The sequence below is a fragment of the Corylus avellana genome, chromosome 4, assembly GCF_965113065.1.
Source record: "Corylus avellana chromosome 4, dhCorAvel1.hap1.2, whole genome shotgun sequence".
In the NCBI taxonomy this organism is placed as follows: Eukaryota; Viridiplantae; Streptophyta; class Magnoliopsida; order Fagales; family Betulaceae; genus Corylus; species Corylus avellana.
The window spans coordinates 30,453,671-30,469,807 of NC_142493.1; the positions used below are offsets into that span (position 1 = coordinate 30,453,671).

Below are 16,137 nucleotides of genomic sequence, written 5' to 3' on the forward strand. Positions count from 1 at the left end.
GGGTGATGCTAAACATCACGCCCGACGTGTTGCACGCTGGAGTGATTTATTATATTTAAAATAATAAAATAATAAAATTTTATTATTTTAATTATTAAAAAAAAAAAAAAAAGGAAAGAAGCCTGGCGTGCATGACTGTTCATGCACGCCGGCGTTCTTAGAATCATGACCCATATAATATAATTAAAAAAAACAAATATTTTAATGATATAAGAAATTATTAAGGAAAGTTATTGAAATATGTTTTGACATAAAGAAACAAAAAATAGTTTAAATCCTTAAATGTAGAGAAAATGACAAGGAAACTGCTAGAAATGTTCAAAGTCCAAGGAATTTTTTTTTTTTTTTTTAATTTTCACTTTTTATTAAAAAAAATTACGAGCATTTTAGGCATTTTAACAAAAGTGGTAAAATTAAAAAAAAAAATTAATTAATTAATTAAAACATGAAATTTTGACATTGCAAATTTTTAAACTTCAAGATTATAACCGTAAAACTACTTATATTTCGGAGTAATTCTATAAATCTTTTTTGTGTCCCTTCAAAAATGATGAGATTCTTAAAATTACCATTTGATCAAAATTCAATAATGATCAAACACAAGCTCAATGATAATTTTAAGAGTCACATCATTTTTGAAATGACAAAAGAGAAACTTGTAACATTACTCTATATTTCGAGAGTATAAGTGAAGTTTTCACTAATATTTATATTTGCTTCTAAATGCACTCTCAATCCATGAAACAATTCAAATCGAAAAGAGAAATGCTGGTCTTAAGTAGGTGTTTTCCTCATGTTCTTCTAGTCCTAAGTAGATATTATTTTCTAGAAACCGGGTGAGAAAAAAATGACTATTTTTTTTAAAAAAAATAATAATAATATTCACTTAAGACCACAAAAACACCAAAAAACACACACAACATTTCCCAATAAAAAACCTGCTTAATGAAGGCCTCTTCATTTCCAATACAAGCCTATGATATCAATGCTCAATATACTCAACAGTAAATTTTAAGGCCGAAATGGAGTCCAAAACAAAGAAAATAAAAAAAAAGAAGAAAAGAAGAATTCTTAGCAATGACTTAAGAATCATTGTTAATTAGGTGGTAGTAGTTTGAGGAAGTTTTCCCTTAAAAAGACGAGATTGAAAGCCCTGACTCAATCACTCGTTCAATACCTACATATATTACATGATTCATGAACACAGAGAAAATAGTATAATCCCTAGGAATTGGAGCAAATCGGAAAGGGATTAAAGCCCTCTTGCACCATTTTCTGTAATGGCCAAAACAGGGGTGTAGGGAGGTTATCCCACTCATACCAATCCCATCCATCACACTTGCCTGGCTCAAGGTTTTGGGGCACTTGCTCAGGATCTGCCAACACTGCACGCAAGAAGATTGTCACGTAATGGGACGGTTTTGGTTCCTCTAGAAACAGGTTGTTTGTGACTGTTAACAACTCTACTTTCTCGATCCCCAATCCAGTTTCTTCCATCAACTCTCTGGCACCACATTCCTCAAAGCTCTCCCCTGAACGCAACTCAGAGTGAGACATGATCTCAATCCTATCACAACAAATTTGATGCAGAAAAAAGTGTTGTTCCAAACAATTTCAAAATTGATGCAGCGATTCTGTCCTGAAATCAATACATTTCATGCTAGCGTTTTTCTTTACGATTCCCGTCTATGTAAGAGTCACATGTGAATCCAATTTGATCTTCTCTAGGAAAAACCAGAGCACATCTAGATCTAGGGGCAATTTTTTTGTTCAAAAATACCTAACTCTCTTCTAACAGTGTTGACACTTTCCTCCTACAATATAAAACAATTCAACTCTACACCAAAATTACTCAGTTCAATACAATAAACACATGAGAGAGAGAGAGAGAGAGAGAGAGAGACCAAACTCGAGGTGGCCGCCCGGGAGTGCAAAAGTGGAATCACCGATGGAGGAGCGCCGCTTCCCCAGAAGAACCGATTTCCCCTTCAACAAGAAGACCACCACCCCCACTCTTGGCACCGGCGCCTCCGCAGCCGCCGCCCCTTTCTCCATTCTCCTTCTCCCAACCAGAGCAGTCTGCACAGTGCAACACCACCCCACTCCTCACCCTATTGCTTTTGTTGGCCAAATGCGCATGCGCTAATGAGCCTATATAATATAGGCGCTCTTTTTGACTTTTCGATTATTGCGTTGCACCGACGTCGTTTCCATTTGATTTTCCCTAATTCCGCCTAGGTTGCAGTTTCCACTTTCCAGCTCTTTTCCCGCCACGCCTTGCATGCTTTAGATTTCTCTCTTTCCCTCCAATTATAGGGTGGCACCGTGGCACGTCATAAATTCATAATGCGAGGAGTCCCCAGGCACTCACCTGGTGGACTCTTTTGTGGCCCTCAACTTCCTGCTTGGGCTACACATAAAGAGCTTGGACCGGCCCGCCACTCTAATAGACTATAGCCACCTAATACATCTCCTCGTTTAAATTATTGTAATTGATATTGTTGATTAAGACTATAAAAGACCTCTATATTCTTTTTTTAGTTTATCTTTTTGAATGTTTCTTTTAAAAGAAAAATGTTTCTCACGTTTTTGTTGGCACCATTCTTCCTTTGATAGTAATGGGATATATTTTTGTCTCCTTAAAAAGTAAAAAGACAAAAACACTTCTCACATTTAATTAACTGGATATTATTCGGTTAAAATAAACTGAAGAATACCATGTTCCTATTTCGCCACCCCAAGACTTGCTCTCTCGGCCTTGCTAACACTCACAAACGGAGAGGAGGAAAAGGTGTGTGCAATTTTTTAGTGTTTGCGCTCTATTTATAAACTTCTTCTTTTTTTTTTTTTACAATATTTATAAACTTATAAGTAAGCAGCAATCATGCTTGGTCGACTCGGATTTTGTCTTGGTTGATCACCCTTCTTCAAGAGCAAACCTAGGATTTGTAGTGTGGGGAACGAACTTACGTAAGCACGTAAATACATATCAACTCCTTACATGTGTGTTTGTAATCATAAATGATAAATCCATTTAATTTGCGATACCAAAACAAATATTATGAACCCAGATGACCACAAAATAATCAAAGTTGTCCCCAAAGCTAAAGGTAAATGTAAATGTTAAATTCAAGTTTATGAACCCAAGGTTGTCCCCCAAGATTTGCATGAAGTAATTTATTAAAGTTGTCCCCCAAGATTTGCATGAAGTAATTTATTAAATTTGTAGTGTAGGCCTGCAAGTTTACTGGTTACGTAAGCCGGCAAGGTTGCAAGTGCCCAAAGAGAGGATGAGAAAACAAATTAACACACTAAAAGAGGAGCAAACATTTCAGGGAGACGGACACTTAAATTTGGGGGACTTTTCTCATTATTTCTCATTAAAAGCCCCTAATAGCAAGGGCTTAAAAAACTCTTGGAGGTACAGACCAAGGCTGGACGGTGTTGTCGTTTTTCTTTTATTTTTTTGGTGTTCTCCCAACTATGATATGACTTTTAAAATCACCAATAAATTAAAAGCTAATAATTATAATTTGAAATTGAACAGTAATTTTAAAAATCACATCATAGTTGAAAAGACCAAAAAAAAAAAAAAAAAAAAAATCCCTCCTATTTACAAATAAAAATCTGTATGACAAGCCACATCATGATCTATAAGACTGAATAAAAAAAGAAATTTATAATACATCAAAAAGTACGTGGATCCCAGTAGAGGATAAGTGGTAGCTGATGTGGTGGGTATTTATCATATACTTTAGTCCTATTAATATGATGTCTGTCCAATTACCCGACACCCATTGCTTTCAATATATAAACAAATTGCGTGGAAGGTGACGGGACGTGCATTTTTTGGTCTTTTCGGTGAGACGAAGGTGTTTTGCTAGATTTTGCCTTCTTCAAAAGCATATATAATGGGACCATTATAAAAGTAATTTGGATTCCATATCCCTCAGAAAAATCCATTTAAATACAATATTCACACCTACTCCTCCTCCGGTTGCTTTCATTTTCTTACTTATTAGTGGTAAGAAACCAACAAAAAAAAAAAAAAAAAAAAAAAAAACACACCATGGGTTATCCATTTCCTTTTTTTTTCTTCATGTATTAGCTTTAATCTTATATTAAACAATTATGTCTTCGCTGGATCAAATGGCTATAAAATATGTGTTGAGAAATAATCTCACATTATTTGTGGACAAGACTTTATGCATGTTTATAAAGAATATACAACCCTCTTTTATTGAACCAGTTTTATGAGATGAGTTAGGCAAACGAATTTTTTTATAGTATCAGAGCCTATCACATGACAAATAAAGCCTACACTACTTACCGAATGACAAGTACCAAGAAAAATATAAGCCTGCACGTGAGTGAGGGTGTTGAGAAATAGTCCTACATTACTTGTGGACAAGACCTTAGACATGTTTATAAGGAATGAACAACCCTCTCTTATTAAATCGGTTTTATAAGATGAGTTAGGCTTACAAATTTATTCAATATAAACATATTTTGTGATGAATGAAGTTGATCAACCATAAATGACTCCAACTAGAAATTGATCGATTGATACGGATGTTTTATAATTAATTTCACTTGAGGAGAAGTTGCATGGTCACCATTTAGTAGCCTCTCTCTCTTTTTTAGCCAAGATTGGCACATGAAAATTTGGACCACACATTCACTCAATACATCAATTTTGCATTTATTGTGATCTTCGCCATGCGTATTGTATCGTGACCATTATTAAATTTAGAGTACGTAATTCTCACATCTATATTAAGATATTTTGAAAATATATATTAATTTAATAAATTTGAATTAATTGAGTGAAAAGAAAACTTTACCCATGTCAAATTGTGCAAATGATAGCTACCATTTGCTCCACGTGGGTGAACAAACTATTAGGTTCCATGTGACCACATGAAAAATCATGTGAGACATCGGAAATATTTTAATCAAATTAAGGTTTGAAATTAATCAAATGAGTAAGAAGAAGAGTAGGCAGATCAACTCATCAAGTTTCTATTGAAGTAGGATCCGCATAAAGAAAAGTACTTGCCTCTTGTTAGATACTAGAGGCATCTGAAAACGCTCATATCAAAAAAATTTAAAAATATATAATTTGTTGAAATATGTATCGAAAAAATAGTAATTAAAGGAGATAATTGTAATTTTTAAATAGCTAATGTACATGTAATTACTTGAGATGCTGTTACGTAAAAGAATCTACCGGAATAATTCCAAAAATATCTCCTTCAAAACCCAGCGACTTTTCCCGGAATCACCCGGTCACCTCTCTGGTTTATTGGCTCCCAAAACTTTCAGTGCCACCAAGAGACCAAATCTGCCCTCCGCTGTTCCCGCCGTCACCGCCACTTGGCGGTTCCCCTCAATACAGAGAACCCTGGCCCCACATTCCCTGACTTCCCGTACACACACATACACACCCATTCCTCTTCATTCTCTTCACTCGCTGTCGCTCTCTCAACCTGCTCTGCTTCTCATTCTTCACACACAAAGGCGCACGCGATTCTCTCTCTCTCTCTCTCGCTTGCTTCGCTCGGTCTGTTTGTGAGGCAATGACGGACACCACGGACGACATAGCGGAGGAAATCTCGTTTCAGAGCTTCGACGACGACTGCAAATTGCTCGGGAGTCTACTCAACGATGTGTTGCAGCGCGAGGTCGGAGGCACGTTCATGGAGAAACTCGAGAGGAACCGTACCCTTGCTCAGGTCCTCCTCCGTAGTCATTTCTATGCTAGTCGCTGCTCATCGCGTTGGTTGTTACGTCGTTTCTGTTTGGTTGCTGAGAAAACAGAGGAATGCATGTCTCTGATGTTTTTGGGCTTTCAAGAAAAAAAGGGGAAAAACTCTACTGAAACAATTATATTAGGTTCAGTAGTGAGTCTGTTGGAGTTTTTGATTTTGAAATAATTTGCAGGTCTTCAAAATAGTGTTTTTTTGGGTTCCCCTGTTTCCCTTACATTTTCTCAGCATCCAAATAGAGGCGTAAAGATATGTTATGTTGAAAAATGTATTTGAATGGCGGGGTTTTCGTGATAGAGCGCTTGCAACATGAGGACGGCGGGGATCGAGGACATGGCGGAGCTGCTAGAGAAGCAGCTGGCTTCTGAGATATCGAAGATGACCTTAGAGGAAGCCTTGACCCTCGCTCGCGCATTCAGCCACTATCTCAATTTGATGGGTATCGCTGAAACCCATCACAGGTATATGGGTCTTTATTGATAATTAGTTGGTTTTAGAAAGATCAGATGAAAAATACTCCAATGCGGTCACGTTTGTTCTTTTGCTTGGTTGCTAAAATTAGATACATGGAGTTTCTTAAGTTACTACTCTTGAGAAAATCGGTATGATATACTTTCAGTTTTTGCATTTGAAAGGCTTTTAAAATCAATCTTCAAGAGAAATGTTGCTTTGTGCAGAGTTCGTAAGGCACGAAACGCGGCGCCTCTATCGAAATCTTGTGATGACATTTTTAATAAGCTGGTGCAGGGTGGAGTTCCCCCAGATGATCTCTATGAAACTGTTTGCAAGCAGGTGTCTTGTTGGCTCTTGTGCTTCTACTTTTCTAAATTTCTCAATAACAATCATTCTTCATTCTATCTTCCACCCTCTGTACAGTGGAGAGGTGAATCCACCATTGGATTTTTGGGACTGACACGTAGGTCCTACAAATCCAATGGTAAATTTGCCAAAGGAATGGTTGTGAAAATGATGGGTAACATCATTCTTTTCATTGAAGTATCTATCATTTGCTTGTCTGAAAATTGCGTAATCCCACTAACGTCAAGCAAGCAAAATTGCCTGAGTGGAGCTTCTGTTGTGGCAGGATTTAAGTAGTGGCATCTCAAAGATTAAATTATTTGGCATCTCCTTTTTCCACATTTTCTGGTCAAAAAATGAAACATTGCAAATTTAAGTGTGGATAGTTAAGAAATTGTCCATTCTTCTTTATTGTTCTTGATTTTGGCATGTTTGTTGCTGCAGGAGGTTGAAATTGTTCTTACTGCACATCCCACACAAATCAATCGACGCACATTACAATACAAGCACATTAGACTTGCCGTACGTTGTTAATGGCCTTGACACTGTGTGATGTGTTGAAATGCAATATCTTTCATATCCTTTCTGTGCCTTTTCTCTTATTCTAACTTCACCTTTCCTTTCAGCATCTTTTAGACTACAATGACCGACCTGATCTTAGTCTTGAAGATAGAGAAATGCTTATTGAGGATCTGGTATTGTTTCTGTTATCTCTTACTTGCATTTATTCGATTTATAGATTCAATCTTGCTGTTGTAGGTAAGAGGAGAACTTAAGTATGGCATGTGAATTATAGAATTAGTGTTGGTTTTGTAGGTGAGAGAGATAACTTCAATCTGGCAGACTGACGAGCTGAGGCGCTACCAACCTACGCCCGTTGAAGAAGCTAGGGCTGGTAAACTACTTGAAGCTAAGAATTGTTAGATATTGCATGCTTTGTTTCTCTGCAAAATTATGTACATACATGCACGTGTTCATTTAATTATTTCAGGTCTGAACATTGTGGAGCAGTCCCTTTGGAAAGCTGTACCTCATTATTTACGCCGTGTCAGTAATGCCCTAAAGAAGGTTTGTGTTCAAACTGTGTTTGTGCCTACTGGATTCTTCGCATGTGTGTACTTTCTTCCTTATAGATTTTCTGTCTTACTTCTTCTTCTTCCCTCCATACAGCATACCGGGAGGCCCCTTCCATTAACTTGCACACCAATAAGGTTTGGGTCTTGGATGGGGGGTGATAGAGATGGAAATCCAAATGTAACAGCAAAGGTGAGGTGTCTACAAGTGTTCATCTTTGAAATATGTCTTCTACTTGTATGAGATAAGATCTTCAAGGTGTCTACAATTTTGCATCTGTGAAATGATTTCTTCTACTTGTATGAGATAATATCTTTCCCTTGATTGAGGAAGGTCTTAGATCAATGACAAATAATCCACTGGTGAAATCTTCTACTAGAATTCGGTACACGCCAGCGAAATTCTAGATAAGGCCTGTGTGTCATTTCCTTTGAACAGAAAAAAGTAAAAAGACAACCTTGGTAACTTATCGTGCAGACGTTACTGGAGAAGCTTGATTGAGTTGTAATTTTCTGTTTCCTTGTTTCAATGGCATATCTACCATTTCATCCATCTTCTTGGTTACTAATGATCATCTGAGTTATTTTCAGAGAAAGTTGGCGACATATTGAACAAACATTTTTAATGGTTGGATTAACTTTGTTCCGACGAGATTTTTTAGAAGAAGTAATTCTTTTACAGAACAACTTGTGTTTAGCTTTGAAATTTTTAGTTCTTCTTGTGTTCTTCATGAGGGTCTTCACTTAAGTCCTGATTAATTTATTTATTTCTCACATCACAATGGATTCGCTATTCAGAAGTCATTTATTCTGTTAAAATTGAAGAATTTGTATTATTTTTGCATGCTTCAAAAGATGTTGGTAGTGCTAAAGATACCTTTGATTTGTTCGTCCAATTTAATGTGTATGTGAATTGTCTTATTTAATTATGAACTTGATGCACTTAAAAGTGAACACCGACTGCTAGAATGAATTTTCTTCATTAATGTATGAAGTGTGTGATTTCTTGAAAACCCCCATAAGGTAGCTGAAGCAATTTTTGACAAACCTCATCAAGTGTTGTTCTGTAAAAGAATTACTTCTTCTCAAAAATCTATTTGGTTGTACTGATTACATTGAAAAGCTATGCTTAATGTCTAAAGATAACGAGTTCAGTTTCATTCTGCAGTTGCTATCCAAAGTACATAAGGACATCAAATGCTTTTTTTTTTTTTTCTTTTTCTGTTGCTTCAGGTCACCAAAGACGTCTCTCTTTTATCTAGGTGGATGGCTATTGACCTCTACATTCGCGAAGCTGATAATCTCAGATTTGAACTATCCATGAATCAGTGCAGTGATAGATTGTCAAGATTGGCACATGAAATTCTAGAAGAAGGTTTTGCATGTTTCAGTTCTTTTGAAGCTCTGATTTTATAATTATGGATTTAGTGTTCATTTTGTTCCTTTTGTCTTTGTCTTATATGAATTGTCGACTGGATAGAGTTTAAAATTTGGAGACAAATTCCTTTATGTTCCTAGAGATGGGAACTGTCAATATCAGTACCAATCCTATTGGGCTCTAAATAATTTAATTTTTCGTATAAAAATGCTTTAAACTTGATTGATGTGATAATTTAAGTTTTGTACATGATATTTTAGCAAATAATATTAAACTACAAGTAAAGTACAAGATAAACATTACTTATCAAAAAAAAAAAAGAGTACAAGAATCAAGTGACTAGAGCTGTCAACTGAAGTTAACGACTTGAGATATACAGAGTGACAAACACAACTTGTAAGGTCTAATGCATGACAATGAAGGTTTATTAAGATAATAAGCATATATTCAGAATTGTACAGTAGCAAATTAATATGTCAAATAGTTTATATATTTTTTGCTGCTATGATTACAAATAGTGTAATGAGCATGCATTCCTCACCTGGGTTTGCCACATTTTGTTGCCCACTTACTGAAAGAGGGAAAGCCGAAAAAAAAAAAGAAAAGTTGTATGCTGTTTGTTCTAAAGGCCTTTTCATTTAATGTTGGTCGTTTTCCCTTGCTGAATTTCTGCATTATGATAAATTACAAAGTCATAAGAACCTTTTGTTTTGTTTTAATATTGACCATTTGAAATTCAATTTCAATCTTCAGTTTTAAATTTGTTTGATGTTCAGATTTGGGGTTCTGCCTAAGAAGGGAAAAAAAAAAGAAAAAGAAAAAAGAAAAAAAGATATTGGTTTTCTGGTTTCTCAAGCATGATTTTTTTAGGTTTATCCAGATAATTTTATGACCATATGCAGATGAAAATGCTTAAGAAGCCACAATGTCAGTATGCTTCTAATGCCTATTTTAATATGTAACAAGATTGAGATTGGCCACATGGTTACTGAAGGAATATATTCAGATTTTTATTAAGAAAAAGGTGTTCTTTTCCATTACCCCATTACCATGTTTCATGGCCTAAAACATCAAGTCTTCTAAATTGGAGTATCTACAGATCATCCATACGCAGCAGTTGCGATCCACTTCAGTAACTTGACTGTAATTCAAATTTCTCTTCAGAAACTTCATCTGATGTTCGGCATGAGAGTTGGAATCAGTCTCTGAGCAGAAGTCAAATGAAGCTTCATGGCCAACAAGCTCCATCCCTTCCAACACAACTTCCAGCCGGAGCTGATCTGCCCTCTTGCACTGGTAAATTTGATTATCTACTTAAAATTTTAAATTACACTTTATCCCCTCAAATAATAATAATAATAACATTCTGAATTATCAATTTGCCCCCATTTTGTGTAAAAACACTGTTTAAGAAAAATAAAAAAAATTCAGATTTCAAAACCTCAAAATCACAAAACATGGTGGAAGTAAACCACTGAGATCCACCACCATTACAGCACACCACCACCACCGCTAATTGACTAAAAAAAAAAAATCAGGGTGCTGTGCGCCACTCCCATTGACAGAGGGCAGCCACCCCCTCTGTTATGTTGGCCGTGATCTATCAATGGGGGTAAGTTGCGGCCACCCCCTCTTCTGTGTGGCCACCCCTTTTTTAGGAACAATTTTTAATTTTTATCTGTTGAACTAAGGTAGTTTTGGCAAAAGAAATGGCTCGTGCTCATGTGATTGATATGTGTGTTGTTTTCTATCCAAAAGTAATGGCCAGAATTGACACCAGGTGAAACTTGAAACATTTTGGTAATTTATAGGTCTGAGTTGCAGTGAATAGTAGTTTGGAGTTGTAAGTGCAATTGGGATGGTAGTTTGGAGGGGCAAAGTATAATTTACCCTAAAGTTTTTTGTTTAGGATCTAATGTAACTGCAGACCAATATTTCCCTTATTGATATTTCCTTGTTGAACTTATTCATGCAGAATGTAATGATGGTGGATCCGAGTATCCCAGACTAGAATTTCCTAGCACTGATTACAAGCCACTGAATCGTCAGGTGAAGCAAGTTCTAGGATGTCACATTTGTGCACAGTATTTGCATAGCTTCTTAGATTTTTTTTCCCTGCTCTCTGAATCATAGCTAGCAGGCCCTAGCAATTACTTATAGTCTCTCCATTATCTTTTTCTAGGATGGTCAGGGTTCTTCTAGTTCAAATTTTTCACGTCTGGATTTTCGTCACAATTTACGCTCGTCATTTCAAAATGGACATTCGGCTAATTCTAGCACTGCACAGTCAGCTGTGATGTCAAGGTCTACTTCTTTCAACTCTAGTCAACACATTGCTCAGAGGAAAGTATTTGCAGAATCCCAGATGGGAAGGTCCAGCTTTCAGAAGCTTTTGGAGCCAAGGATCTCTCAAAGCCCAGGAATTGCTCCTTACAGAATTGTTATCGGCAATGTAAAAGACAAGGTATTGTTTGACTCATGTGGATGAAGCTTCTATCTAACTGTTAAGCTATATTTCTCACTGAGATAGTAAATACAAGTACATTATTATGTCCTGTGCTTCAGCTTATGAAGACGCAAAGACGTCTGGAGCTTCTTCTCGAGGACCTTCCCTGTGAATATGATCCTTGGGACTACTATGAAACATCAGATCAATTATTGGAACCACTGCTCCTGTGTTATGACTCTCTGGTACTCTCTGTCTCTCTCTGTTTCTCTCTCTCTCTCTCTCTCCCTCCCTCTGTTCTTAAATGAAGGCATACTTTTTATGGTGGTTTTATTAATTTGATATACAACCATTGATTTTCCAGCAATCATGTGGATCTGGGGTACTAGCTGATGGTCGGCTGGCTGACCTGATCCGAAGAGTTGCTACTTTTGGGATGGTATTGATGAAACTCGACTTGCGTCAGGTATGTTTCGTGTTTTTGGTGATAGTTGCTATTTGCTTTGAAATCTGTTTTAATTGAATTTTGCAATGTATCAGGAATCTGGTAGACATGCTGATACCCTAGATGCAATTACCAGATATTTGGATATCGGTATGTATAGTGAGTGGGATGAGGGAAAGAAACTGGAATTTTTAACGAGAGAGCTGAAAGGGAAGAGACCACTTGTTCCCGCTAGTATTGAGGTATTGTGCTCAGATTGTATTTCACTGGTCACAGATTCTGCAAAAGAGAATCTAAATGGATGGAAAAAAGAAAAAAAGGAAACTGGTCTAGCTCCTCTTTTGAAACAAGAAAAAAGAAATCGATAATTGTGGCAGAATTATTGTTTAAAAACTGATCTCTTTTCACTTTTCCATATACTTTGGAGTTTGGCTTCATATTTGACGTCTTGTACTTTTGAGATAAGAAAATAGCATGAGAGTTTTATGATTGATGCAAGGCATGTTTCTTTTCTCTTTCAAGTATCTGCATTTGGTGAATTTGTATCACTGCTCTCACTTGGGTCGTTCCAGGTTGCTGCTGATATTAAAGAAGTCCTGGACACCTTCCGTGTAGCTGCTGAGCTAGGGAGTGATTCACTTGGAGCCTATGTGATTTCTATGGCTTCAAATGTATGGTTAACTGCTACTATTTTTATGATTTGAGATTGCATCTGTTTACTCAAAATCAAAGCCTAAAAGATTCTTTTAGCTGTCATATATATATACGGTTGATCCAGAATTAACAAGTGTTTCTTAATTGGCAGGCAAGCGATGTCCTTGCTGTCGAGCTTTTACAGAAAGATGCAAGACTTGCATTTAGTGGGGAATTAGGAAGACCATGTCCTGGTGGAACGTGAGTTTACACTCCTCAATGTTGATATCTCTTCGGTTAAATTTGTAGTTTAAATTTGTCTGATTAGAATTTTATCATGTTTGGATGCACATGGAAACAAATTCTACCATTTTGTTTGTCATTCCGTTATGGAAATTAGTCTAATTTTTGTATGGAATCATTGATGGGAATTTCACTGAAATAACGTAATTTCCATTCATGTTATCATTCTTGGTAATGTGTACATAACAAAACACACATAGCAGGATGACATAGCTATCAGTTTGCATTACTAGGGAAAAAGGAGTGTGGAGAATATTTTCTATATAATTTTGCTTAACTTGTTGCTTAGTTGGTTCAAACATTTTAGTACGACTTTGGCACACCAAAAGTGTAGTTTTGTAATTGCAACAGTTGTTCTCATAAGGTTTACACACATTTTGGGATAGGCTGCGGGTGGTTCCTCTATTTGAAACGGTGAAGGACTTGAGAGAAGCGGGATCGGTGATCAGGAGATTATTATCAATTGATTGGTATCGGGAACACATCATAAAGAACCATAACGGTCACCAAGAGGTATTCAATCAAAAAAGCCAATTTTAAGATCAATTTTTGGTTTAGTTCCCAAAAACTTTTGAGGAGCATAGGAAGTTATTGTGGACAGGTTATGGTTGGGTACTCTGATTCTGGTAAAGATGCTGGGCGTTTCACTGCTGCATGGGAACTTTACAAAGCCCAAGAAGATGTTGTGGCTGCATGCAATGAATATGGTATTAAAGTTACTCTATTTCATGGGCGTGGAGGGAGTATTGGTCGTGGTGGTGGCCCAACATATCTTGCCATTCAATCCCAACCACCTGGCTCTGTGATGGTGAGTAATCTATTGGATTGGTATCTTGGTACTTTTGTAATTTTTTTTTTCTTTGTTCTCCAATTAACAGTAGTATATCTCTTGGTTTTAAATGTTTCAAACAAACATGAAATATTGAATTGAATAGATAAAAATATGTGAAATACAAGATCGTGGTAGTCCAATTTGCTTGGTTACTGCAATTTTCTTCTAACATCGTTTGATTGTCTAAATTGAAACTTGTTTAAATGTGGTGATTTTTGCCTTTCGGATCTGAAGTCCTTATAAAATTTTATCAACAATGAGAAACTAAAAGAATTTTAAAGCCAGAACTTTTACAACTTGATATTTTTTTTAATTTTGTGCACTTTAAATTATAAGTTTCAATAATAAGTTTTGCTTCAAATTTAGTGCTTAATCTAACTCGAAGATAAAAACTTGTGTCCAGTGGTTAAGAAATCATAGAAAAACCTTGTGAAACTGGACTTATCTAAGCCATGGATTTATCTTGACAATCATTTCTTTGATTTGGGATTCTATTGGCATATTGAATTTGCAGGGTACCCTGCGGTCAACAGAGCAAGGGGAGATGGTACAGGCAAAGTTTGGGTTGCCACAGACGGCAGTTAGACAGCTGGAGATATACACAACAGCTGTGCTGCTTGCAACCCTACGTCCCCCACACCCGCCTCGAGAAGAAAAATGGCGTAATCTCATGGAGGATATCTCAAAAATCAGTTGCCAGAATTATCGGAGCGTTGTCTATGAAAATCCAGAATTCCTTGCCTACTTCCATGAGGCTACACCTCAAGCTGAGCTTGGCTTCCTTAACATAGGAAGCCGTCCCACAAGAAGAAAGAGCTCAACAGGAATTGGACATCTTCGTGCCATACCTTGGGTCTTTGCATGGACCCAAACGAGATTCGTTCTTCCAGCTTGGCTTGGAGTTGGAGCAGGTCTAAAGGGTGTTTGTGAGAAGGGACATACTGATGATCTTAAAGCCATGTATGAAGAATGGCCTTTCTTTCAGTCCACCATAGACCTTATAGAGATGGTTATAGGGAAGGCCGACATACCTATAGCCAAGCACTATGATGAAGTCCTTGTGTCAGAGAGCAGGCGAGAACTTGGTTCCAATCTACGGACGGAGCTCTTGACGGCTGAGAAGTATGTACTGGTTGTTAGTGGGCATGAAAAACTTTCCGAGAATAATCGGAGCTTGAGGAGGCTGATAGAAAGCAGACTTCCCTATCTCAATCCTATGAACATGTTGCAGGTGGAAGTGCTAAAGAGGTTGAGGTGTGATGATGCTAACCATAAACTCAGAGATGCATTGCTTATCACAATAAATGGAATTGCAGCTGGAATGAGGAACACAGGTTAAGCCTCTCAAGCTCCTGTTTGAACAACTCGGCCCATGAAACTTTTACCTTTCTTCTATTTTGTTTTCTGTGAAAGGGGCTGTTATCTGGTGACAGCTAAATAGCATCATATCTATATTTGTGATTAAGTTTTGCTGAAAAAGACATTGGTCAATATATTGGTGAAAGGTGTTTTCCTTTTCACTCATATTGCGGTGGTCTTGCAAAGACTTGCTTACCTCAGGATTATGCTAGATCGTTGCTTTTTCATTTTGTGTCTGTATCATCCTCTTGTTCATGGGACTGTTTGTCTTAATATTAGCATCAGTATAATAACTCCACTGACCACCAAATGAGATGTGGCTGCAGATTGGGGAACATATGCCTGATTGTTTAGTACAATTATATTATTAGACGACTGCATACTACTCATATAACTGGAATGTTGTAGATGTGCGTGAAAATCAGCCCTTAGTTCTTTACAAGTACTGATCTAATTGCTGATTTTCACTACGATATTAAATTGTATAGCAGTCGTATAACGGTCTATTAAATAACATTACTCATTACTCGTATTTGTCTTATGATTTTGTGTTACAATGCTGAACAGCATAAGCAGTAGGTTTGGATGCTCAATAGTAGATTGCTTTGGACAGTTGGGGCATAAAAAGTTTGTCATCATGCTTCAAAATGTAGCAAGCAGGGTTAATTTTTTAATTTTTAATTTTTGAAGTATGATTCCCTAAGGAGTATGAGTGTAAAGCTCTTCATTAAGCTTTACATCCAGTTGTCCTACATATGTAAGTCTTGGGTAATTTTTCAGTAAACCACACTATAAATGAGGAAAGAGATAAAGAAAAGGAAGGGGAAAGAGAGATACAATCCAAGGTTTGGTAGACTTCTCAAATTCAGAGCACCTCTTTCCCAGTTTCCCTCAAGAAAGTGGCTAGACATGGTGTCTCAAGGTTGCAGGCTTAAATGCACTTGATTGAGGCCTCTCAAGCTATTATGCAAAAAAAAAAAAAAAAAAAAAAAATTGTGATAGAAACTCGAATCGGAAGCTCCCAATGCACCCAAACTTGGCTCACTCACAATTAATCTCAAATTTTTTTTCCCCCAAAAATCCAAAGCAATCCAGTGTATGA

The 16,137-nt window shown here is 36.8% G+C and overlaps 2 protein-coding genes across 3 annotated transcripts; one reads left to right on the plus strand and one right to left on the minus strand.

The window, feature by feature from the left end:
- Positions 1 to 1,062: 1,062 nt before the first annotated feature.
- On the minus strand, positions 1,063 to 2,117 carry NUDX1 (nudix hydrolase 1). The gene is made up of 2 exons (XM_059592211.2): positions 1,905 to 2,117; positions 1,063 to 1,532 (listed from the first exon to the last, which is right to left on the minus strand). The coding sequence occupies exons 1-2, from the start codon at positions 2,053 to 2,055 to the stop codon at positions 1,225 to 1,227; spliced, it is 459 nt and encodes a 152-aa protein (XP_059448194.2). The 5' UTR covers positions 2,056 to 2,117; the 3' UTR covers positions 1,063 to 1,224.
- A 3,345-nt stretch (positions 2,118 to 5,462) lies between these two features.
- PPC4 (phosphoenolpyruvate carboxylase 4) lies at positions 5,463 to 15,262 on the plus strand. Of its 2 annotated transcripts, none has more exons than XM_088515255.1 (20): positions 5,463 to 5,735; positions 6,066 to 6,229; positions 6,446 to 6,560; positions 7,011 to 7,088; positions 7,193 to 7,261; positions 7,383 to 7,461; positions 7,558 to 7,634; positions 7,737 to 7,832; positions 8,873 to 9,014; positions 10,182 to 10,313; positions 10,993 to 11,066; positions 11,200 to 11,481; positions 11,583 to 11,708; positions 11,828 to 11,929; positions 12,004 to 12,150; positions 12,481 to 12,579; positions 12,714 to 12,802; positions 13,231 to 13,357; positions 13,446 to 13,652; positions 14,191 to 15,262. In XM_088515255.1, exons 1-20 carry the CDS (start codon positions 5,580 to 5,582, stop codon positions 15,013 to 15,015), a joined length of 3,186 nt encoding a protein of 1,061 aa, XP_088371381.1. In that variant the 5' UTR covers positions 5,463 to 5,579; the 3' UTR covers positions 15,016 to 15,262. The 2 variants fall into 2 exon arrangements, with proteins under 2 accessions (XP_088371381.1, XP_088371382.1); XM_088515256.1 differs by having other exon boundaries at positions 11,305 to 11,481.
- The last annotated feature ends 875 nt before the right edge of the window (positions 15,263 to 16,137 follow it).